General features: G+C 46.9%; 1 protein-coding gene across 2 annotated transcripts in view; it reads left to right on the forward strand.

Annotated features, from left to right (window-relative positions):
• PRKCB (protein kinase C beta) overlaps nucleotides 1-24,482 on the forward strand; it is a 325,998-nt gene that overhangs the window by 153,742 nt on the left and 147,774 nt on the right. For both annotated transcript variants that reach the window (XM_077907036.1, XM_077907037.1), the window contains exons 4-5: nucleotides 10,932-11,043; nucleotides 11,350-11,478. In XM_077907036.1, the coding sequence (XP_077763162.1) occupies nucleotides 10,932-11,043; nucleotides 11,350-11,478 (241 nt within the window). The remainder of the gene's footprint in view (nucleotides 1-10,931; nucleotides 11,044-11,349; nucleotides 11,479-24,482) is intronic.

Consider the following 24,482-nt stretch of genomic DNA (forward strand, 5'->3'; position numbering starts at 1 on the left):
CTGCCCAAAGTTACACAGCTAGGAAGTTGTTGGGTTGGGATTCAGTGCCAGGCAGCCTTTCTGTGCAGTGTATACTACTCTGCTGTAGTGTCTCTTCCACATGATAGCTCTTGGCTCCATTTTGCAGGTGGGAAGGTTGAGGCTCATATAGTATAAGTAACTTGCTCATGGCCATGTGGGTGGGAAGTAACAGAACTGAGATTGAATTCAGACTCTATAACTTTAGAGACTGACTCATGAGCTCTCTACTAAATTCCCTCCCATGGGGGCTAGGGTCTCATGGCTGGGGGTCTGGGCTGGGGACAGGGAATGGAGGTGGAGGCAGAGCTTGAAGCCAGGCAGGTGGCAGTGGGGTGGTGTCAGCCAGGTGTCAACCTGGGTTGAAATGGGACCTCAGGCAGTGGATTAGCTCCACTTGGGGTAGAGTTCCAGCCAGGTGTCTTCTGTCTAGGTTTTACTCCCCATCCTTCAGATCCTAGCTCACACTCCACTTCTGAGGGAAGCCTCTCACACCTGTCTGCCCAGCTGTGAACCCCTCACTAAAACTCTGGAAGCACCACAATCTTCTTTGCAGGGGTCAGAAGTGTACATTTGTTTGTGCTTCTTTACCGTCTCCTCCAAACGAGCCTGGGAGCCCATAATGGCAGACCCTATGTCTGATTCTGTTCATCCAGCACCTGATACACTTGACAAATACTCGGTGAATCAGTGGATAAATAAATGAACGGCTTATTGCTTTAGTGGAAGGAATTGATGCAGGAAACCCAGACCGAAGTTCAAGAGGTAGGAATGTGTGTGGGGTTTACTGGGAAAAGTTACAGCTCAGTAGACATAGGGATGCCCCTGGCCAGCAATAATTAATAATTAATAATAACAGCTAGTATTTATTGGGTGTCTGCTCTGTGTCAGGCGGCTCTTTTAAAGGTTTTATGTAATTCCCACCCCATGACAGTCCCCGGAAAATAAATATCATTGTTATCCCGGGTTCACACCAAGTATGGAGACTTTAAGCAACATGGCCAAGGGTACAGATAGGTGGAGGTAGCTTTTGAATCCAGGCAACCCCACCTAGAGCCTCACCCTTGAAATACCTTCTTCCTAAATTACCTCTTCATGGTAGACAGACTCCCTCACCTGCTGGAAGGGATGGGGCTCCTCATACTCTGCTGACTCAGGTACCAAATTGGAGCGGAATCTGCCGGTTGAATGCTTGATGTCTGGAAGCCACTTAAGGTTGCAGTTGGCTTGTAAGTGCACATAGCCTTCCAGAAGAAGGAAGGCAACTCCTGTTCGCTGTGAGAATGAGGACTCTGCTTCTACCCGAGAGAGGGTCTACATTCCTCTCTGAAGCTCAAATGCATGTGTGCAGCTGCTGTTTCATATGGTCTCATGTGGCTATACCAGTTGGGGTTAGGATCTGGCAGGAGTTACTCAGATGCCTGCAGGGGCCAGTGAGTAGTGAGTGAGGACCGTGGGGACTCACAGACTATATGCCCCACTTGAAGGATGTGGCCAGGACTCCGAGCCAGCCCATGGCTGCCACCAGGAGAGCTGGGCCACTGTCACTAGTTCTTAGCTTCTCACCAATATTCTTTGTAAATCTGAGTGAGGCAACACCCCCAGAAAATCGTGGCTCTCTGCTGCTGTGAGTCCCACCCAGAGGCCTGGAAATAGATCCCTGCAAGAGATTTGCATGCTTGCTGTTGAGGGTGGCCTACTCAGGTTAAGAACCACTGACTTAGCTACTGAATTGAGACCGTTTGTTGAGATAACATGTAAATCCTGGAAAGGAAGGCTAGCTTCAGGTTAATGGCAACTAAGAAAAGTTTAGAGAAAACAAGTTTTCTGGAAGGACATAAATGACTCAAAAATGTTTTTTAATTTTATTTACTTATTCATAAGAGACACACAGGCAGAGACATAGACAGAGAGAGAAGCACGCTCCCCACAGGGAGCCTGATGGGGAACTCGATCCCAGGACCCCGGGATCACTCCCTGAGCCAAAGGGAGACGCTCAACTACTGAGCCATCCAGGTGCCCCAAGGACTCAAATTATATGTAAATTCATTCTCTCTCTCCCTCTCTTTCTCTCTTCTTGCCCCTGCCAGCCCTCACTTGATATCACCCACCCCACCCACCCACCCCCTTAGCTCAGCCCCGGCTCCCAGTGTTGCACTGTACCTTGTTCTGAATTCTGATTGGCCCAGTTCTTCCTTCACAAACAACATGCCACTGATCAAACTTTGGTCCACTCAGCACTGGCAGGAAGCCTGAGGCCAGATGCTCTACTGTCCACTGAGCTGATGCTGTAGGTGGAAGTCTTTCTAGAAGGACAATACATAGGGTTGGCCAAGATTGGCATTTCCAGTACAATCAGGAAATTTAGCAGGTGAGAATAACCATCAACATTTTCAAAGCAGACAGTAATGGTGGAGCAGGGGTGGCTGGCTATAAAGTGCATGCTTTCAGATGCTCAGATATTATAAACCTATGACGTATTGAAGTCGTGTGGAACTGGGGCAGGAATAGAGAGAAATCGGTGGAGCATAAGAGAAAATTTAAAAGTGAACCAAAGGATACATGAGGAATGAATGTATGAAGAGCCATTCCATACGTGTGCTGTTACAACTGGCTAAACATGAAGAAAAAAAAAAGGTCTTTTCTCAGAGCTCCTGCGAAGATGAATTTCAAGGGAAGTAGAGATTTCAGTGCAGAAAGTGAAACTGTAAGATGTTGAAGAAAAAACTGGGAAGGACTTTCTAAATATAACAGCGGGGACACAGACTGTAAAGGAAAATGGAAAAATTGGCACTTTATATAAACACACGCACACACACACACACACACACACTTGCCTTATTGTATGTTGGAAAAAGAACAACAAAATTAAAAGGCAAGCGAAAAGCTGGGAAAATATTTACTGCCTATATCTTAGGTGAATGATTCATATCCTTACTGATTATATAGGAAACGTGTTACAACTCATTTAGAAAGAAACACACTTGAACTTAAATACAGACAAAGGCTATGGACAGAAAATTAATGAGAACAGTGAGCATGTATTAAATGTTGGTTTTCACCAGGGACTGCTGGGCAGTTTCCATGCATTCATTCATTGAACTCCCATTAGTTTAGGAAATTAGAAATTGTCTTTGTCCCACTTTCAGGCAAAAGGAGCGAACACTTAAATGGGTTAAAGAACTGGCCCCAGAATAAAAAAGCTAATAACTTCCAGCGCCCGGGCGTTAGATTTGAACAGGGCTGTTAATTAGCCTCCAATATTGACATTGACTCCAGTGCAACTCTTAACGCAGGAAATCATATTTAAAACTCTCCCTGAGTTGACACGACAGGGGCTCGGGCCTTCCAATCAAACAATTACTTATTTGCAAAGGGGTGCTGGCTGGTAGGAGGCGTGGCATATATCAAATGCTTGAGCAAACTGTCAGTGGACACGAACATTTACACAGCGTTATCAGCTCTATTGACTTGCTTCTCCAGGAATAAAATGAGAGATCTTCACCAAATTATAGTCTCCCCCTTTCGGCTGCGGTGAGCATGTGTGTGTGTGTGTGTGTGTGTGTGTGTGTAATTACAGCTTCTCACGTGATACGCATTTCATGTTCACAAAACCTCAATCCACACCATCCCAATGAAGGCTTCCCTGCTTCTTTGTCTCTTGGGAAGCTTTTGTATTTTGTTTGCAGTCTGGGGTATGGCTGGTACTGTTGTGTTACTTGGCGTGGTGGTACCTGCTGAGAGATTTTTTTTCGTGGCCCCTGGATAAATGCTTAAATATCCTACTTTACATCAAAACTATACAAAGATGCGTCTGAGTAATTTAGAATATAGATACTTCCTTATCCTGCCTCACTTTCTCCCACGAAAGGTAGCATGCCACGTAGACTCTTCTGCACCTTGTTTTTTTTTCATTTTCAGTTTCACTTAAAAATATACACTTAAGATTTCTCCGTATTAGTGCAGAAAACTCATTCTGTATACCTGAGCAGTATGCCACCATGTAGCTACATTATGATTTATTTAAGCAGCTCCCTACCTACGACACTTGGCTTATTTAAAATATTTTGCTGTTATAAATAATGCTGCAGTGAACAGCCGTGTGTGCATTTTATTTCCTCTGTATGCAGGTTTGTCTCTGGGATAAATTCCTGTAGTGGGACAAGTGGGTCACCAGGCAAGAAGCATTTGTACTTTTGATAGGTAGCACGAAAGAGCAATTGGCCTACCCACCAGGAAGACATGTATCTGTGTCTCTGCAGCTTCTCAATGGAGACTGTTGGGATGTGCATTTTAAAATTTTATTTTAGGAGTTGGCTCTTGCACTTGAAGGTGTATTAGAAAAAACATAATTTGCACATCAATCCCACGAGTTCACACCCTTACAGAGTTTTATTTTCAAATAGGTTTATTTAAATAAGGGGCATACTGAGTTAAAAAAAATGCTAAGTACATATTATAGGTAGTATGTAGACATGCAGAATTAAGATGACTCAAGACTGAAGTTTGGGAAGTGTTGACATGATGATTGTTTTCTCCTCAGAATAATGAAATCAAGAGCTTATACTTCCTGTGTGGGGGACACTCTGCTGGGAGCCAATCTGTGAAGCCAGTCCATGAAGTGGGTAGTGTTTTTATACAGACTCAGAGAGGTTAAGTCACTTGCCTGAAGTCACACAGTTAACTCCAGAGTCCCTGTCTGTAACCTTTCCTCTGTTATGATGGTATTTCCAGCTGGGATCTTCAATTTCACCTTGCCCATCTGCCTCCTGGGAAGTGTGCCTTCAGGGGCTTTTGTGGCCTGTAAATGTCTAGGGATGACACAGTCCAAATTTATAGGTCGCTTTTATTCCCCCTCTGACTGATGTTGTTGGTGTATGTTTTCTTGGCCTCCGGGCTTCAATCCAGCTTCCCGATTCCTGCAGCTTTGCCTCAGCTCAGCCAAATTTCAGCCCACCTGTGAACAAAGCCACACAGCTCATTCAGACCGAGAAAGGCTATTTTAGGCTGTGACTTAGATGTTTAAAGATGTTTTTTTTTTTTTTTCCTCTTTGGTTTCTGATCTGTGCTTCCTTCCTCGTTAGCTGCTTGAGCCTGGAGTCAGGTGATGGACCAGAGATGCTGAGCTGGGATCTGTCCGTCCTTTGGGCCTGGGGACTTGGGTGTTCATGGTGAAGACTCTGGCTTGGGAGTGACGGTGGGGAACCCCAATCAGCCCATCACTGGCTGGTGCTGTGTTTGTGTGAGATGAAGGTTGCCATCATCTGTAACTCCCCATCAGGTGGGAGACCATCGGGGAGGCTGAGGAGCAGGGAGGCAGCCAGGTGACACACACGTGTTCCCACTCAGCTGCCTGGCAAACATGGATTCCATTCCTGACTCTTGAAATTTCTTGTTTTGTGACTTTGAACTGAACAAGTTACCTCTCTAAGCCTCAGTTTGCTCATCTGGAATACCAGGGTAATAATCTTCTGCCATTGGCCATGATGAAGATTGAATGATGTGATACAGAACACTTTGCACAGTGCTTGGCAGATAAGTCTGTGTTTGATTCGTGGTGGCATCAAAAGTCCCAATAGTTCATTATTATTTTGTTCTTGTGATTCAGCAATCTCTGGGAGCAGCATCAGAAATGGAAGGAAACGAAGAAATCCAAGCTCACCCTGTAGAAAGCTTGATGGAACCTCCCCCACACTAGTGGGGAAAGGAAGCATGCCAGGATCTCGATTCCCAGGGTGGGAGAGATGACTAGGGATCCTGGAAATCAGGGGTTGATACTGGGGTGATAATACAGTAGATTCAAAACTATTTCTGAAGGCATTTGACACTGAGCCAAGTGAACTCATTTGGGAGGTTAGAGCATGTGTTCATATGGGGTAGGTTCTCAGCCAGTGAACTGTAGGGAGATTGGGGGGTTCTGAGAGAGATCATAAACCCAAATTTCTACAGGGGCCAGGCAGGTGGGGGGCGGGGGAAGCAGGCATGGTGTGATACAATAGGGAGTGGCAGGGACTGCAGAGGACTGGAAGCCTTATCCATATCTGAAGGGGGCAGCCACTGCTCAGCCCCCAGGAATGGGTGTCCACTGCTGCCACAACTTGTGATTTTTCAAAAGGAGCCAGATATTTACATTTTCATCTAACATTTCATGATTATTAAATGTAGTCAATTATCTTGAATTTTTTAAAAGTACCCTATGGAGCAAATATAGCATGTTTGCAAAGTTGATAATGGCCCACAGGCTCCAGATTTTAACTTGTGAGCATTGAGGAGGACCCAGGCCAGGGATGGAGATGGGCGATAGATGGACTGGAAGGGACCCAGTGTGTTTGGCCTGGGATGGGGGGAAAGTTCTGAGTTAGAGTCTGCCTGGGTCCGCAGGCTCATCCCAGAGCTCGTCAATGGCCACAGCCTCCAAGGCATGTATTTTGGTTAAAGGCCAGGCTGGTATCTAACTGGTATGCACTGGCATTACTGTACCAGTTTTCACAATATTGAAATACTTTAAAACTGATCTGTAAATAGCCGCCAGGGTCTCTGAGCCTCTTCTTTCTATCACTCATTCACTTCTTTCCTTGCCAGCTCCCCGCCCCCTACCTCTCCAGAGCCAGCAACTGAAGAGTTAACTCCCAGCGCAGCTAAACCTGCTGTTCCTTCTGATTGGTCAGTGGGCTTTACCTGAGCCAAAGTGATTAGAAATCTCTTGATGCTCATCACTGGCTGCAGGTAACAGATGCCCCCTTAGATTGGCCATAAGCAGAGGAGACACAGAGGACACAGGAGAGTCGGATGGAATGGGAGGACAGGATGCCAGGCCCAGGAGGGACTGCGACCTGGAGCTCCATCCCTCGGGTCACATGGCCTGTTGTCTTTGTTCCTCTGTTCTTGAAGCCCACTGAAAAAATAAAAAAATAAAAAAAAGGCCACGTCAGCCCTGGAGCCCTGTGTTCCTGGCTGCCTGTGTTCCATTCACTAAACATGTGAGTCATTGGAGCCAAGCGCCTACCTCTGCACCAGTCAACCTGTGTCCGGGGGAGTGAGATGTCTCAAAGTGCAAAACCACCCCCCACCATCTCAGAGATGGCATGGGGCACATGAACAGGCATGGACAGACACCCTGTATGATTCTCCTTGAGGATCTTGGAGTCATGGGGCCCCCAGCTGTGGGACTGTGGCTTTATTCCAAGCTCTCCCAGGTAGCAGGGGGAAGGAGGGCAGAAGTGATTGGGTGAGTGGAGCTGGTGCTTACAACTCTGAGCCCTCCTGAAAGTGGAGGTGAGGGAGCCAGGTTGGAGGAGCCTCCAACAGCGTCTAAATAAACCATAAGCAAACTTTGCTCTGTTGCTTGCCCAATAGGCCTTCCTTGCTCCTGTCTGGCTCTAATCTGTCTTGCACAGTACTCTCCAAGCTACTTTCTAGAACAGCACATGCATTGCTCAGGGGCTCTCAGTGGTTAGCAGCAATGATCACAGCCCCCCAGCTGCCACCACAACTCACAGACTTCTCAGTATTCACCAGCCACTGTGTGAAATGCTGTGCTTGCCAGGACTGGGAAGCCCGGGGCAAGTCATTGCACCCCTCAGTCCTCATCTGTGAAATGGGTGTAATAAAGTACATACTTCTAGGGATGTTATGAGGATTATATGAGTTAATGCCTGGTAAATCCCTGAAAAATAGTTCCTGGATAAGTAAATGCACAATAAATACTAACTCTAATTATTTATTGAGCACCTTCTATATGCCAAGTACAGTATATGCCCAGAGCAAAAATCCTATGTGTTTGCACCTAAGCATTGGAGAGATGGAATTAAACATGTGATTATAAGACATCGGTTTAAATGCTATGATAGAGAAGATCTGAGAAGGCAGGATATTGGTGGTTTTTTCTATTTGTTTCTCTCTGCCATTAGAATGTGAATTCGATGAGACCAGGCATTTTGGCTCCTTGCTTACAGCTGTATCCTCAATGCCTAGGAAGACCCTGGCTCTCAGTAAGCATATGCTGGGTGAATGAGTGAAGGAAGGAAGGAAGTGCTAGTGTAGTTGGACTGGAACAGAAGAGCATAAATGAAGTCGGGGAGGGAGGAGAGAAGGGAGAGAAACTTGGTGCATCCCATCCTTAGAGCCAGGCAGAGCTGGCTGTGAATCCCAGCTCAGCAGGGGGCCAGCTGGGTGACCTGGGGAGGGGGGAAATTTGTCTCTCTCTCTAGTCTGGGCTCATTTCGGTGTTGCTAAGATGGGAATAATACTTTCCAAATGGAATATCCTGAGGACTGGAGAAAGTGCCCATGAGACATCCAGCGTACACTTGGCACATGGGCAGCTCTCAGGAAATGTTTCATTTCCCTTCCCATTCTTCCTGCCACTTGGCATCTCATCTTATTGAAGAGACATGATGGGGCGGAGAAGGTTCTTGGTAATATCTAGTCGGAAACGCTCAAGTCTTTCTCCCTGAGATATTCCGAGGAGATGCATATACACGGAGGAAGGTAAAACCCCTCAAAGACGCCATATATGATTAGCTGGGATTTTGTCCCATATCTCAAGGTCGAGCTCATAAGGCCCTCGGAGACTCCTTTTTTTCTATACTGGGTACACCGAAGGAAATTTAAACCATAATCAGAAAAAATTCTTGGCTTCTTTAAGGTCCACATATCAGGGAACCCAGAAGAGAGCACAAGAGCCAAGAAGAGAAAGAGAACTTGCTTCAGGGTTTGGAGCAGAGCTGGCCCAGGCCACTCACCCCAAAAGCCTCAAGGCTAGATCATGGGATCTGCACCCAGCTGCCTCCCCAAGGCCGAGGGAGCCAATGGGAGAGAAAGAGAAAGATGGCAGGTGCATCTTTCTGCACCTGTGCCAGCTACGCCTTGGAATCTGACCAACTAGACCTGCTCTCCTGCTTCGAGGGGAGTAGGGAGCGAGAGATGGCCTGAGCTCCCCCTACAGGCCAACGCCAATCATGAACAGGTGTTTCCTTGGAAGAGGGTTTGAGGCACTCACTTCTCAGCTATAAGATGAACGCCCCCAAAGCCTTCAGTGACTGGAGATTTTTTTTAGTCAGGCTTATTGAGATATTGTTTTCATGCAGGGAAAATGCACCTTTTTTTACATACAGTAAAATTCAGTACAGTTTATATATAGAGAGAACATTTCAAGAAAAACACTCAACTCTTTAATAGCACACAAAATAATATCTACTTATTGTGTCTATTTATCTTCTTTTTCTTTTTTTAAAGAGTTATTTATTTATTCATGAGAGACACAGAGAGAAGCAGAGACACAGGCAGAGGGAGAAGCAGGCTCCCTGCGGGGAGTCCAATGAGGGACTAGATCCCAGGACCCTGGGATCACGTCCTGAGCCAAAGGCAGATGCTCAACCACTGAGCGACCCAGGCATCCTGTGTCTATTTATTTTCACTTGTTTATTTTCTGTTACCAGAGTATGTTTTGAATAAACATGTGACGAGCTGAACAAAGGAGGGAAGAGATGGATAGCATTATAGCAAAGACTGTTGTGTTAGATGAGCCCTGGGTGCGAATCATGGGTCCACATTCTTACCTTCTGCAGTACACTGTTTCACAGAGAAAGCAACTTTCAGGCTGGCTTTGAGAAAGAGAAGAAGGAGCTTTGTGTGGTTAGTGCAGTGACAGAAGAGAAACTCTTGAGGGAGAAAGACAGCACGCAGAGCCAGAGGGGCATGTGTGGGGGCGTGAATGAGTCCTGTGTACTGAGAACATAGTGTGTGTTTAGGACACATAGTTGAGATCATAAGGGAAATGTAGTAATTATAACACAAGAGCATATACTGCTTACAGGGTGCCAGGTGCTTCTAAGATCTCTACACGGATTAATCTGTTTATTCTTCCCAGTGGGCTAATAAGCTTATAGCATTGCTATTAACTCCATTTTATAGACAAGAAAACTGAAACACAGAGATTAAGTAACTTGCCCAAAGTCATACAGCTAAGAAGAACCCAGATAGTTAATGCTTCAAAGTCTGTACTCTGAACCTTCTTACTGCACTGCTAGGTTACGAAGGGTATGCTTGTTAGTTAGGGAACTGCATAAGCTGCTGTAACGAATAGCCCCTAAATATAGTGACTTAAGCAAGACAGAAGGGTAAGTTTTCTCTCAGGTGTCTGTCCAAAGGGACGAAGTCTGAGGCTAGTAGGGTAGTTTTATCCTTTCAAAACAGCTCCAGGTTTGGATCTAAGGTGTTTGGGCCCAGGGAGGCTTGCACACATTCTTTTGCACTGAATGACCCCAAAGCATACATATCCCATTCTCCAGAACTTTATTACATGGTCACACCAAGCTGCAAGGGAGGCTGGGAAATGTAGTCTCTAATTGAGTGGCCATGCTCTCTGCTCAAACGGAAAGGTTCTATTATTAAAGGAAAGGATGGGTATTTGTTGAAAAAACTAGCAGTCTCTGCCACAACCTGCACCATTCACTGAGCTTCGAACTCTGTTCTGTAGGTGACAAGGGACTAGCAAACAGCCTTTAAGCAGCAAGGTTTTATGCTCAGACTTGGGTTTTAGGTCACTCCAGAGCACTCCAGAAGCATGCTCAGAGGATAAAGAGGGAAGAAATTGGAAAAAGGGGACCTGTTTCACTGCTGTTTCTGCAGTCCTTACTGCAGGCAGGAGTCGGTTGGGCTCCCAGGTGGAGGACTTTGGGCACAGGGATGTGCTGGGGCTGCAATGGGAGCCAGCTGCTGTCACAGTCATGCGCTCATTCAGCCACCGTTTGTCAAATGCACATCTGGGCGCAGAGCTCTGGTGATGGTCTTAATGGGCGTGAGGAATGTGGGGGCCAGGTACAGTTCTCGGTGAATTCTCCAAGATGCTGTGTGAGTCCTTGACTTGCCACACTGACACTGGTCTCTTTTGTTTGTTTCTCTTGGTCCTAGGACCCTCGGAGCAAACACAAGTTTAAGATCCACACATACTCCAGCCCCACGTTCTGTGACCACTGTGGCTCACTGCTGTATGGACTCATCCACCAGGGGATGAAATGTGACAGTAAGTACATTTGCTCAGTGGTGGCCTCTGGTAACTGGGCTGCTTCCTTATGGGCTGGGGTCCCACACATTCTCCCAAGTCCTGGGTGGGCTGGTGTGCCAGTCGTCTGTTGCTGGGAACGGAGGCTCTCAATCCAATCCAGCAGCATTTGGGGCATGCAGGGTGTGGGCTCTGCATGCATGCCGCGGCTTCAGGGAGAACAGACAGGTCCCACCTTCCCTCTGTCCATCTCGGCCTTGGTGGAGGGGTTGGAGGAGCCCTTCTGATGAGACCCAGCCTGAGCCGTGCACCTCTCTGCCCTCGCAGCCTGCATGATGAACGTGCACAAGCGCTGCGTGATGAACGTCCCCAGCCTGTGCGGCACTGACCACACGGAGCGCCGCGGCCGCATCTATATCCAGGCCCACATCGAGAGGGAAGTCCTCATCGTTGTCGGTAGGTGGCACTGGGGCTCGGGTGCCCGCGCCGCAGGTCCAACCTGTTGTGGGAAGGGAAGCTGGTGGAGGGCTGGGCAGGGCAGGGCCGGAGCAGGAAGGGGACCGCAGCACGCTGCCCCATCCCAGTCCCTCTCCACTGCAGGCACCTGAGCTGGCCGGAGCTCAGCAGGTCCCCACTCCCTTTCCTTCCCTCTCCTTTTCCCACTCTTGCTCGGGGTCTGTGAGTGTGCAGTTCTGTTTGTTAAGGTAACCAAGAAGGAATGCTTGGTGCTTCCGCAAACTTTCCCAATGGGAAGAATAGTCTTGATGACAAACAAATTCTGAGTTGTGACAACTTAGGCAAGAGGGAGGGATGCAGCGTGCATTGCCGGGGCCTTTCTGTATATTTGAAGTAATTTCTTTCTTAAACCTGATGGTGTCTACGTGGGTCCCTGTTCTCTTATTCCCTATACATTTTGCACTTCTGAAATATCTCATAATAATAATAAGAAAGGAGATTATATAGCTGGTGGGAGGGGTGCAGGAGGACGAGGGGAGGACAGGACCAGGGCGTCTCTGGGCTCCTGGAATGGAGCGTTCACAAAATACTTGGCTCTGATGTGGGAAGTTCCAGCAAAGTGGAAACCTGGCTTTGCAGGACTCGTAAATACTCAGTCATTAAGCTACAGTAAAACCCACACTCAAGCAGTGTGGTCTAAAACATTGGGAGGAATTCCCTCTCATGTGCTTGGGACACAAATTATAGACTGTATAACTAATCCGTATACACGAGGTTTTGTGACTTGGCAGTTTGGGAAACTGATCACAGAAGGGATTGAGTTTGCAAAAATCGGTTGGCTTCTGAGGCCACAGATTGGTTCAGCAGCTGTGATGTGTTGAGCCCTGTGCAGGGAGGGGCTGCACTTATACCAGGTACAAGTCGAAAAATATTCCCTGTAAAATCCAATCCCTGTTTGAAACTGAGGTTCGTGATACCCAGTGAGCTCTTTGGTAACATGCATTCCACTGAATTGCTTTTTTTCTCCCCCTCTAAAAGGAAGGCAAGTGGCTGACTTCCTTCTATCCAGATGTTTGGGGGTTTCTAGGGAGAAACAGGCTTTTTCTCACTGAGCTTCCTGGTGCTGGGGTGGGGCAAAAAATGAGACTCTGCTGCCCTCTGGTGTCCTTCTCTGGGAACTGTGTTGGCTCAGGTCAGTCACTGGGGGCAGCCGACAGTTCGGAACCCATCCTGTATACACGCTCTTACTTAGTATAATGCTCTCAAAGCCCATACATTGTTCCCACCACAAAGAAAAGAAATAATAATTATGTGCTACGATAGAGGTGTTAGGTGATGCCATGGCAGTAATCATATCGCAAAACATAAATGTGTCAAATCCATACATTGTACGTAAACATACACATCGTTATGTGCCAATTATGCTTTGGTAAAAAAGCCTTCCGTGTTCTCTCTTTCATCCTCACAACAACCGGTGAAATATCTGTTATGTTCGTTTTATGAATGAAGATCCTAAGGCTCAGAGGAGTTAGGCTTCTCAGAACTTACACCGTTAGTAACCAAAACAATAAAGCAAGAGCTAACATTGGAGTGTTTTTTAAATGTGTCAATCACCGTGCTGAGCACTTATGGCAATATCTTGTTTAAATTTTTTGAGCAACTCTGGGGATCCCTGGGTGGCTCAGCGGTTTGGCACCTGCCTTCAGCCCCGATGTGATCCTGGAGTCCCTGGATCGAGTCCTGCATCAGGCTCCCTGCATGGAGCCTGCTTCTCCCTCTCCTCTGTCTCTGTCTCTGCCTCTCTCTGTGTGTCTCCCGTGAATAAATAAATAAAATCTTAAAAAAATTTTTTTGAGCAACTCTAATGAGCTAAGCAGTAGTACTATCGTTCTACTCATCAGGAGGTAGGCTTAGAGAGCCACATGCTTCATCACCTAGGTCTGTGAGACTCTAACAGGTTACTTCTTAGTTTGGTCTCCCCTCCCCCATCCACCTTATTAATTTCATTTTTGTGGTTTAACTAGGTTACCTCTTATGGGCATTTCTTGGGGAGTCTTTTTCTGATGTGCAATACAGCATCCCTTCAAATTCAAGGTCAGAGTCTTCCCCCTTCCACGCAGATCTGCCCGGGCATCTCTTGATCACAAGCTGATGATTCTCTGGCAATCCCACTCTGTGCCTATGAACTGGGGATACATAATCTCCCAGGGATGCTGTCCCAAAATGCCAGAAATAGGGTGGCTTGAAATAGCAGGAATTTATTCTGTAACTCTTCTGGAGGCTAGGAGTCTGAAATGAAAGTGTCAGCAGAGTTGGTTTGCTCTGGAATGCTCTGAGAGCGTCTGTTTCATGCCTTGCTCTTGGTTTCTGGTAATTTCCATCAGTCTTCGGTGTCCCTTGGCATCATCCCGGCCTCTGCCTTCATCATCAAATGGCATTCTTCCCTACATGTCTCTGTGTCCAAGTTTTGTCTTCTTATAAGGACACCAGTCATTGGATTATAGCTACTCAAATCTCATATGACCTCATCTTAACTTAATCACAGTCTGAAAGCTCTCATTTCCAAATAAGGTCACATTCCCAGGTACTGCGGTTGGGACATGAATATATCTTCTTTGGGGGATACGGTTTGACCCATAATGGGGGGAAGGGAGGCAAGTTGAGGCTCCATTAGAGTTAGGGGCAGAATGTCCCATCCTATGGAAGAAGAGCCCAAGACTCAGTGAGGCTGAACCACTTACCTGGTGTCATGAGCAGAGTGGGGATGAGCACCCAGGCCTCTCGACGAAAGGTCACTGTGGCCCTCGGTTGCCCCTTCACCGTGCCCAGCACAGTCTATCCTGGGCAAGGGGCTCGTTGCTTGCTTGATGATAGAGGAACCTGATGTCTGACTGCAGTTCTCTAAAAATAGAACCGAGATGGAGATTTTTGTTCAAGTGATTTATTGGGGCTGCGGGTGGGAGAAGAGGAGTAAGGGCAAAGCAAAAAAAGCTAAACAAGGGAATGGTCTCCCTTGAAGACGAGCTTCAGCCTGATTCTTCCTCTCCCTCCTGCAGGGAGTTGGTCTTTCACAGCCAGTCAGTGCTGCAGACTACACTCTGCCCCCCACCTCCCATTCATACGTTGAAGCTCTAAGCCAAGGGAATAGTGTTTGGGTGTGGGGCCTTCTCCAGGTAGTTAGGGGTTGCTGAAGTCACACTGGTGAGGTTCTGTGATGAAATAAGTGGCTTTATAAGAAGAAGAAGAGAAACAGATTTCCCTCTCTCCACCAACGTGAGGGCACAGCAAGAAAGTGGCTGTCTGCCGGCCAGGAAGAGGGCTCTCACCAGGAACCGGATTGATGTGCATCTCATATGAGACTTCCCAGCTTCCAGAACTCTGAGAAATCAGTGTTTGTTGTTTAAGTCACCTAGTCTCACCGAGCTTCCTGGACTGTCGGTCTTTGCTGCAGGCTGCTGGGGTCAGAGGCGGGAGGGTGGTGGTACCTCCGAAGCTAGGTGGCGTCTGTGTGGCCCAGGCCGATTGTCTGTACATGGGACAACTGAGCCCTTAACAGCCAACACTCAGAGCAGCTGGGGGATGAGGGCATTGGCCAGTGTGGAGGGTCTCGGACACCTGGATACCCCTCCAATCCCCCAAGCATCCTTCTGGTTTCGTGGTTGGGACTCTAGGTCCTCCTGCTTGATCCCAGCCAGATGGATCAGAGAGGGGAGAGCCCTTCCCAGCAATGCTAGTCCAGATCATCTCACTTTATCCAGACCGTAGAGGCACATTCAGTGTTAGGACTTTCCACCCACCAGTCCAGGACACTTTGCCATTTTCCCTGACTGTCTCATACTCTTTGGAAATCCCAATAATTCCAGAAGCCAGCAGGTTACAGGTCTTTCTGGAAGATTGAAGGTTTCCTCATCTCCGTTGGCTCTTGAATCCAGGCTCTGTGTGCTGTCAGGGATCTTGGAGGTCAAGGTCGTAATGGAAATCCCATCAGTTCTCCTTTTAAAAACCCATCAGTGGTTTCCCATTGTCCTTAGGACAGATGAATCTAATGTGGTGGTCTCATACTCACTTCTCTGTCTCTTCTGGTTTCCTTTTACCCCTTCATCCTGTCCAGGCTGCCCCCCACCATGGGACCTGTGCACCTTCTGTTTCCTCAGTCTGGAATGCTCATCTTTGCCCCCTTGTCTTCTTCCCACAGGTAATCCTTCCCCTTCTTGTAGACCCTCAGCTCTCCTTCACCATCAGGGAACCTTCTCCTAGCTCCGCCCTACTAGACACTCATGGTATCCTGAACTTGAACATGTGTCAGTTGCAGTGTTACATTGGGTTGACGATGTCTCTATCTCCTCCTATCTTATGGCTTGAAGCTCCATAAGAGCAGGACAGTGTCTGCTTTGGTTCACACTTTCCCCAGCACCTCGTATGATGGACATCACTAAATATTTGTAGCGCATCAGTGGTTGTGTGTATTACTACCAGAGGGTCCTCATGGATACCGGGACTTCACAGGTGACCCCCTAATCAGTGCTTTCTGAAGTGAGGAACTGAAGTTCAGCAGATAGCCCATTTCACACACTTATTCTTGTAGGAAGGAGACCACACAAAAACTCTTAAGGACCAGGTCCCAGGTAAACAGCTGGACCCAGACCAGGACCCACTCTTTGGAGCCATGACTACTGCAATTCCCTGGATAATGTTGAAAAGACCCAGAACTGTGGGACTTGTAGAGGAATAGAAAATCATATGGACATCAAGATGCCAAGTGTTACTGTGGGAGCACACAACATGATGTCGGAAGCCCACGTCAAATATGAACAGTGCTCCTAGAGTTTATAAAGCTTGTGTCCTTACACATATTAACCCCCTTTCAATTCACTGTCTCTCTATTAACATAACAACTGGCATCTCATTATTTACATTCCCATCTACATTATGGCCATCTGCAAATCCTTAACCATACCCATATTCGTATTCATAACTATATCTCACAAAAATTTGGACTGTTTATTTTTATTTTTTTAGTTTTTAAAGATTTTATGTATTTATTCATGAGAGACACAGAGAGAGAGGCAGAGACATAGGTAGAGGGAGAGGCGGGCTCCCTGTGGTGAGCCTCATGTGGGACTTGATCCCAGGACCCTGAGATCACCACCTGGGCTAAAGGCAGATGCTCAATCACTGAGCCACCCAGGCATCCCTGGGACTGTTTATTTAAAAAAGCAGAATGAGCAACTTTTTTTATCCTTCTCTTTGGGACTCCCATTCACTGCTCTCACCATTGTACTGTGCTCTACGGAACCCTGCTTAGGTGGAAGTATCTCCCAGGCGACTTAGGTCCCCCCAATATTGCAGTATTTTAATCCTTTCCAAGATCTGACATTCGCACATCAAAAGAAGAAGAACAACAAAGAGACATTAAGTTCTTGACAGGCAGCTGGGAAAAGTTGAGGTTACATTTCCGCATATACCTGATTCCAAAAGAGGTTCTGAAAGCACTTTTCAGAGAAAGGAAATGGATGCTGAAGACTCACAGAAGACTCTCTTGTCATTTAAAGAACTGTTTCAGGGTAGAGGAGGTTTTTGCCATCATGGGGACTCTAACTAGGGGGGGGAAAGAGTGTAAGAAAGCCTATGGAGGTCCTCCACATTGATATTCTTCTTGGGTATCTTTCCTCTGAAATCAATATGGCAGGATATGACCAGAAGAGCAAGGGCAGAGTTAGGTGTGTGCTGTACCCTGAGGGGTGAGGTGGGACATGTGGGCCTGGCTTGGAGTGATTAGATGTTTACAGTGTGAGAAAGGTGGCATGTTATAGGCAGAAAGGTGAGATGAGCTCAGTAAGCACAGGTATTCATTGATTTGATTGATTGATTGATTCATTCATTCATCATTCAGGGAGGGCTAGAGTACCAGCTTGGGTCCAATGACCAATGAGCTAGTCTCTGTCCCCAGGGAGCTCACAGCCTAGTTGGGGAGATAGGCATAGATCATTGTATTGTGATGTGGCAAGCAAATATTGTGATGGTACTATGGAGGCACCCAGAGGGGCACCTGAGGTTTCCCAGAGAGGACTATGGCTGGCTTGAGCCTGTAAGATTTATAGGAATTATCTGGATGGGGCAAGCTTCATGTCAAGGTACTTGAGAAAAATAACACTGGCTACTTTTCTTGAGTGCTTGTTACATGCTTTCTATAGATCAGTCCATTAATCTTGATGGTGATCCTTTCCCGTAGGTGTTATGATCATCCCAAATTTACATGTGAGGAAACTGAGGCGCAGAGCTGGCTGAGGAACTTCCCAGCAGTCACACAGTCAGTGGTGGGTCTTGGATTTGAGCCCAGGCACTCTGGTTCCATGGCCACAGTGTCACCGTGATGCTGCATCCTGGGCGGAAGGAATAGGGTGCATGGTGCACACAAGAAGGTAGACCAGAAGCAGTAGGAGGGTGTGGGAGAGTATTAGCTGTCCAGTGTGGCTTCCTTTCCCTACATTTGGGGTACAAACTCTTCTAGAATCCATTCACTCACTCTCCCAGCCATTCACTTATTCGTTCAACAATATTGAGTTTCTACGTTTTGCCAAACATATTCTAGACCCTTGAGGGCAAGACAGGTCTCTGTCTGGATGAACCTCATAACTTGGCCAATGCCTGGAGACCCTTGAGGTCTTTCCCCACCTTTCTTCCTTCTGTTAGGAATCTCATTCTTGTCAGACTAAAATCCACTGCCTTTCAAAACCTTTTTCAAGACAGTCTGGGCCACAGAATCCTCTTCCTTAATGTGATCTCCTCTTTAAAACCTCTGAGGGGGCACCTGAGTGGCTCAGTGTTGAGTGTCTGCTTTTGGCTCAGGTCGTGATCCCAGGGTCCTGGGATCGAGTCCCCCATCAGGCTCTCCACAGGCGGCCAGCTTCTCCCTTTGCCTTTGTCTCTTCCTTTGTCTCTCTCTCTCTGTGTGTCTCTCATGAATAAACAAACAAACAAATAAATAAAATCAAACCTCTGAGGTTTGGGAGTTTGCAACACCAAGCAAGAATGACCCGAAGGCTTTCTGCTCTTTTGCACTGCCACATACTTCCACTTAGATGGCTGCCTGCTTTAAAGGTCAAGAGAAGAGGGGATGAAAGGGAAAATGTAAGGAAAGAAAATACAGATGGAATAATATCCTGAAATATTATCCAGCCATGCAGTATTGGCAAGGACAGAAAATGATCATAAATTAGGCCACTTGGGCCCACTAGGGGGCAGTCTCTGCCTTCAAAGCCATTCCTCCCCAAAGGACCTCTTTCCAAAGATGCCCCTTTTACAGAATGAAATGAAACCACAGCATCATGATTGTCCATAATGGAAGGTGCCACAGAGAACAGCTCAGGCCCCCCCCCCCCACCTTACCCCCATTAAACACCTGAGTCACAGAGGACCAAGGAAGAAAGTAACTTCTCAAAGCCATACATCATGGAATAGGCATAGGATCCAGTTCTTGTGCATTTCTCCCATCCCTTGTACATTACCAGTTAGTATTCCCACCCCCCCCAATGTTATGAGACATGTCCAACATGCAACAAAGGTGAAAGAATTTTACAGTGAATACCATTTGTTCACCACCTAGAATCTGCTATTGATATTTATTACCCACCACTTGCTTGATCGCTAAACCATCTTCCCTTACTCTCCATCCGTCAATTTGCTTATTTTTGACACATTTCAAAGCAAATTGAAGCCATCAATTCAGTTTCCCCTAAACACTTAAGCATGCGCATCATCGACTAGAATACCATGCTTATTTACAGGGTTTTTTTTTTTTAACGGTTGAGGTAAAATTTACAAATAGTGAAGCATACACATATTCGGTGCACAGCGGCTGAGTTTTGACAAATGGATTCTGCTGTGTCACCTCAACCCCCATCAAATTAATCTTCTTTCTGGATGTCACAGCTGCCATTGAGGATCTGGTAAAAGCTGTGAACACCATCTATACTCAGAAAAATGCCCAGTGTGTGCAGACATGCATGCCCCCCATGCCTCACACCCACTTGGGAGCTGCGGGAATGGGATACCCTGGCACCTCTGATCCCTTAGACTGCATCGTAATTAATAGTGGTTGGAATTTTTTTTTTTTTTTTGGAGAAACTGTAATGCAGCAGAAGAGGTTTGTAGAAAACACTTCATTGTGTACTCAGTGGAAAGCAAATTCCCTTGAAGCAAACCCAGCAAGACACCTCTGTTAGGTTGCTCCTTACTGTTTTGGTAACAGATTAGTTGAGTTAAATCATATCTCCATCTGTGAAGCTCTGGTTTTTTTCTTTTTTCTCTTTCTTTCTTTCTTTCTTTCTTTCTTTGTTTCTTTCTTTCTTTCTTTTTTTTTGTGCAGCTTAGACGGTTGTTTGCACACCATCTAAGGTCAAGGGATCCTTGGCCACCCTTCCTTTGAAGCCTTGTGGCTCTTGAGGTGGTAGGTGGGTGTCCTGGACACTCGAAAGGATGGAGTTGTTTTGAGACAGAGGGGACCAAACTCTTTCTACTCAGTGTCCCTTCTCCTCTTCCTTTAATGTTTACTCTCATCGGAATAACCACTGTCTGAGGCCCTCAAACCTCAGGATACGCTGCGTACACAGACTGTTTCTAAATAATTGTGCCAAAGGGAGCACCACCAGGACCTGCAGGACTGTGACTTGTCATTGCCTTTCGGGAAGGGGTCCAGCAAAATCTGTTATATATATATATATATATACAGACACACACACACTTGGATTTTCAGATTTCCGATTTCAGCCTTACTGAAATAAAACATTAGCATGCAAAGAAGCAAAGTCCAGAACAGGCATGTTTATAGATACTCCGTTTGTGGTGGCAAAGAATTAGAGTCTGCCCAATTAGGGCACATCCATCTTGTGGGATATCATGCAGTTGTTGAAAATAGTGAATTAAAATGGGTGCATGGGGCTTCTATGGAGCTGATTGTATTCTGGTTTTTGATCTGGGATCTAGTCATACATGTTTTCACAAACTGTACAATTAATGATTCGTATGCTTTCCTATAGTATATTGTACTTCATATTATGCTTTTATTAAACATTTGAAATAATTAAATACAGGTTAATTAATACTTAAAAATAAGGGGATGCCTGGGTGGCTCAGCGGTTGAGCCTTTGGCTCAGGTCATGATCCTGAGGTCCTGGGATCGAGTCTCACATCAGGCTCCCCGCAGGGAGCCTGCATCTCCCTCTGCCTGTGTCTCTGCCTCTCTCTCTGTGTGTCTCCCATGAATAAATAAATAAAATCTTTTTAAAAAATTAAAAATGGGTTAGAGCTGGAGAAGGGTTGGCAAACTATGGCCTGTGGGCCAAGTGTGGCCCACTGCCTGTTTTTGTAAATAAAGTTTTATTGGGACATGGCCACGTCATTCATTTCTGTATTGACTGTGGCCACTTTGGTGATACAGTAGTGAGTTCACTGAGTGCCTGTGGCAGAGCTTGTATGGTCTGCAAAGCCTAAAATATTTACTTTCTGGCCCTCATTAGAAACATTTGCCAACCCTTGACCTGGAGGGACATCTTTGATGTATTATTAAGTGAGAAGATTAAGTTGCATAAAAATATATTTAGTATGATCTCATTTCGAAGAAATAAGCAGCCGCAACAGACACTTACTATGTGTGAAGTGATGTTTGTGTATTTTTATAAGGGTGGGAAGGAAGGTGTGGAAGGGTACAAACCAGGCTGTAAACATTGGGATCGCAGAAGGATTGGGAAGTGGGAACGGAGAGAGAGTGAGGCAGGGAAGGGGGCTCTCTGTATGTCTTAGGAACTGTTGCTCTGGTCGCGATAAACACAATCACTTTTGTAATTTTTCAAACATAAAATAAACATGGAAGGATCTCTGAATAAGAAAAAGGAATTCAAATGAAATTCTCCAGCAACAGTAGCAGTGAAAATTAAGTGGCTGATGCCAGAGGCTTTGGGGAGGACTGCTGGGGGGTGTCTCAGCTTGGGCAGAGTGGAACCCAGGCATTTTGAGGTGTTTCTGGGTCTTCACTGTCACTAGTGTGCGTCTTGCATAGCATTCATCCTACAAACTGGGCCTGATCTCTGGCCCTCGTGGCATCTGCCCTTTGACGCCTTCCTGCAGTCCTTATTAAGGGCATGTCCCTATTCAGGTCGCAGGAAGCCTGTCCTCTTCTTTCTGCTTCTCCCTGGTGGCCCGCACTGACAGCCCATTCCCACGACTCTGCCTCCAGGGCTAAGTTCTCTGACCTCAAAAGCTTATACTACTCTGGTGCCTTCTGATTCTCTTTCCCATTGTGTGGTCTCCAGTGTTCCATCTGGGGGTGTTCACACCTCAGGAATTGGAAGGTGCCAGCTGCTCTAAATGTGGTCTGTGGACCAGCAGTAGCAGCAGCAGCAGCAGCATCACCTGGGGAACTGGTTAGAAATGCAGAGCCTCATGTTCCATCCAGGCCTGTAGAGTCAGAATCTGTATTTCAGCAAAATCCCAGGTGATCTGTATGCACTGGGAAGTTCCATAAACCTTGGGGCATCTGGGTGGCTCCTTGGCTTGAGTGTCTCACTCTTGATTTTGGCTCAGGCCATGATCCCAGGGTTGTGAGATTGAGCCCTGTGTGGGGCTCCATGCTAGGCATGGAGCCTGCTTAAGATTCTCTCTCTCCCTCTGTCCCTTCCTACCCTGTTTTTGCATGTGTGCTCTCTCAAAAATAAAATAAAATAAAATAAAATAAAATAAAATAAAATAAAATTCCATAACCTTTGCTCAATGACCATGAAACAGGGGGACATGTCTTGGCCACTAGATGGCAGGGATTACCCGTGCTCTGCTCTTGCACAGCGGCCACAGGTGGATGGATGTGCCTGGGATGGTTTGTGACATCCAGCCTCACCTTGGCCGTGGCATTTCAGAGGTCATGCAGCTTTGATGTCCTTTCCTCAGAGGCCACAATCCCCATTCATGGTGCCCTGGCATGGACCTGCACGCCCTGGGATGGACCTCATGAAGCTTGAACAGCTGGCATGAGCCCCCTGTGTAAAATGCTCCAGAACCTTCCTTTCCTGCTCTGCCTTTGTCTCTCACCACCCAGGGGGAGGTGGCATAGCTAGCTCTCCAGTCACCAGCCTTCTGCCTGCTTTTCTCACTGACTTGCTGCAAGTCTGTAGTAATTATGGACCTGTAGAGTCTGGCTTTGGAGCAAGGGCTTTGGAGTCAGGCCTTTGTTTGAATCCTAGCTCCCCTACTTCAACAAATATTCGTTGGGTGCCTCCTGTGTGCAGACACTGTTTACACTTATGAAAAGACAGAAAAACACCCACTCTCATGGCCCCTGCGTTCTTTCTAACGATTGGAGAGGAACAGTAATGCCAACAAAATACTTTCAGACAGCAATAAGGAGAGTAACAACAGCAGATTGAGGGTGGCCCCTGGGTCATCGGTAGAGATGATGACTTTTGGTTGAGACCTGAATGATGAGCAGGAGGGAGCCCACTCCTGAAATCCAGGGAAAGAGCATGCCAAGCAGAGGGATAGCACAGGCAAAGGCCCTGGGGGTGAGCTTATGCATTTCGGGAACTGACAGGACAGGGTCTGGCTGGAGCCTGGTGATGGGCGGTGGGGGTGGGGGGTGGGGAATGAAGCTGCCGGGCAGCCAGGGAGGCCTTGTGAGCCTAGAGGGCTTTGGGGTTTTGTTTCCTAAATGCAGGGGCACTTAGACCCTGGGAGTATTTGTGGAGTGTCACGCAACGTCACTGGGTGTAGTCCCCGCAACTAACTTATGAATTCAGTCACTTTATTTTCCTCAACCTGAAAGAATCCGAGCCTCTGGCCACCCTGTCAGCATGTGGGGGATCCAGGGTTTGCACTCTGGATCTGCCATTCGGATTCCAACACATCAAGGCATACATTGGAGAGATATAGTTTAAGGCTCTGAGGCTGTTAAAACAGAGACACAGCGAACGTTCCAGGGGGAGAGAGGCAGGCGGGGGTTCAATGTTGGCAGTGCTGCCCTGGGGGTATAGGTTAGCATCAAGGCTGTGGGAAAGACCTCCTCATCTTTTGCCTGTTGCCTCTATGGGGTCTGAATCTTTCTTGCAGTTGTAGTCTTGATGAGGGAGGGAGCAGTATTGGCTGAAGACATCCCAGAGGGCCCCCTGGAGGAGGCAGCAGTGGTACAGGACAGTGGGTGAGGTAAGAAGGGAGGACTTATGGTTGACACTTCATGGGTGAGCGCATGACTCAGGTGCTAGGCTGGCACAAAAGGCCACAGGGGGATGCTCTTCAAGATCATAAGCGGCCTCTGTCTGAGGTTCTTTCCTGCTCTACCGCCAACAAGAAGCAGGACAGCAACAACACTTCTGATAATAAGTGCCTGGAAAACTTACAGTCCCTAAGTTTTATGAGACATTTGGTTCTCCCTAAAGTGGCCTGAGAGATGTTATCTGCCCAGCTGAGGAGTGGAGGGCACCTGACTTGTAAATCTAACCCCTGAAGACACACTGTTCCAATCATGTACGCAGCCAGCACTTACTGAGCATTTACTGTATACCAGGTAGGTTTTTTTTTTTTTTTTAAGATTTATTTGTATATTTTAGAGAGAGAGCAAGTGAGAGCGTGTGCATGTGCCTGCAGTCAGGGAGAGGGGCCAAGGGGGAGAGAGAGAGAGAAAGAATAAGCATACTCCCTGCTGAGAATGGAACCTGACATGGGGCTTGATCCCAAGGCCCTGAGATAATGACCTGAGCTGAAATCAAATCGACCACTTAACCAACTGAGCCAGCCGTCCCCTGTGCCGAGTGTTTTAAGGGGACCATCTCCAGTAATGTTCACCTTGAACCTTTGAAGCTTTACCATCATTTTTCAGGGGGAAGAGGCTTGCATGTTGGTGAGGTTAAAATCGCAGAGTTATGAAGAGGCAGATCTGGGAAACCCCAGGCTCTGTGTGTGATGCCAGGGGCTGTGCTCCTAACCACTACCACTTGTTGCCTGCCTTGGTGCTCTGGGTC

Source organism: Canis aureus, chromosome 8, assembly GCF_053574225.1.
Source record: "Canis aureus isolate CA01 chromosome 8, VMU_Caureus_v.1.0, whole genome shotgun sequence".
In the NCBI taxonomy this organism is placed as follows: Eukaryota; Metazoa; Chordata; class Mammalia; order Carnivora; family Canidae; genus Canis; species Canis aureus.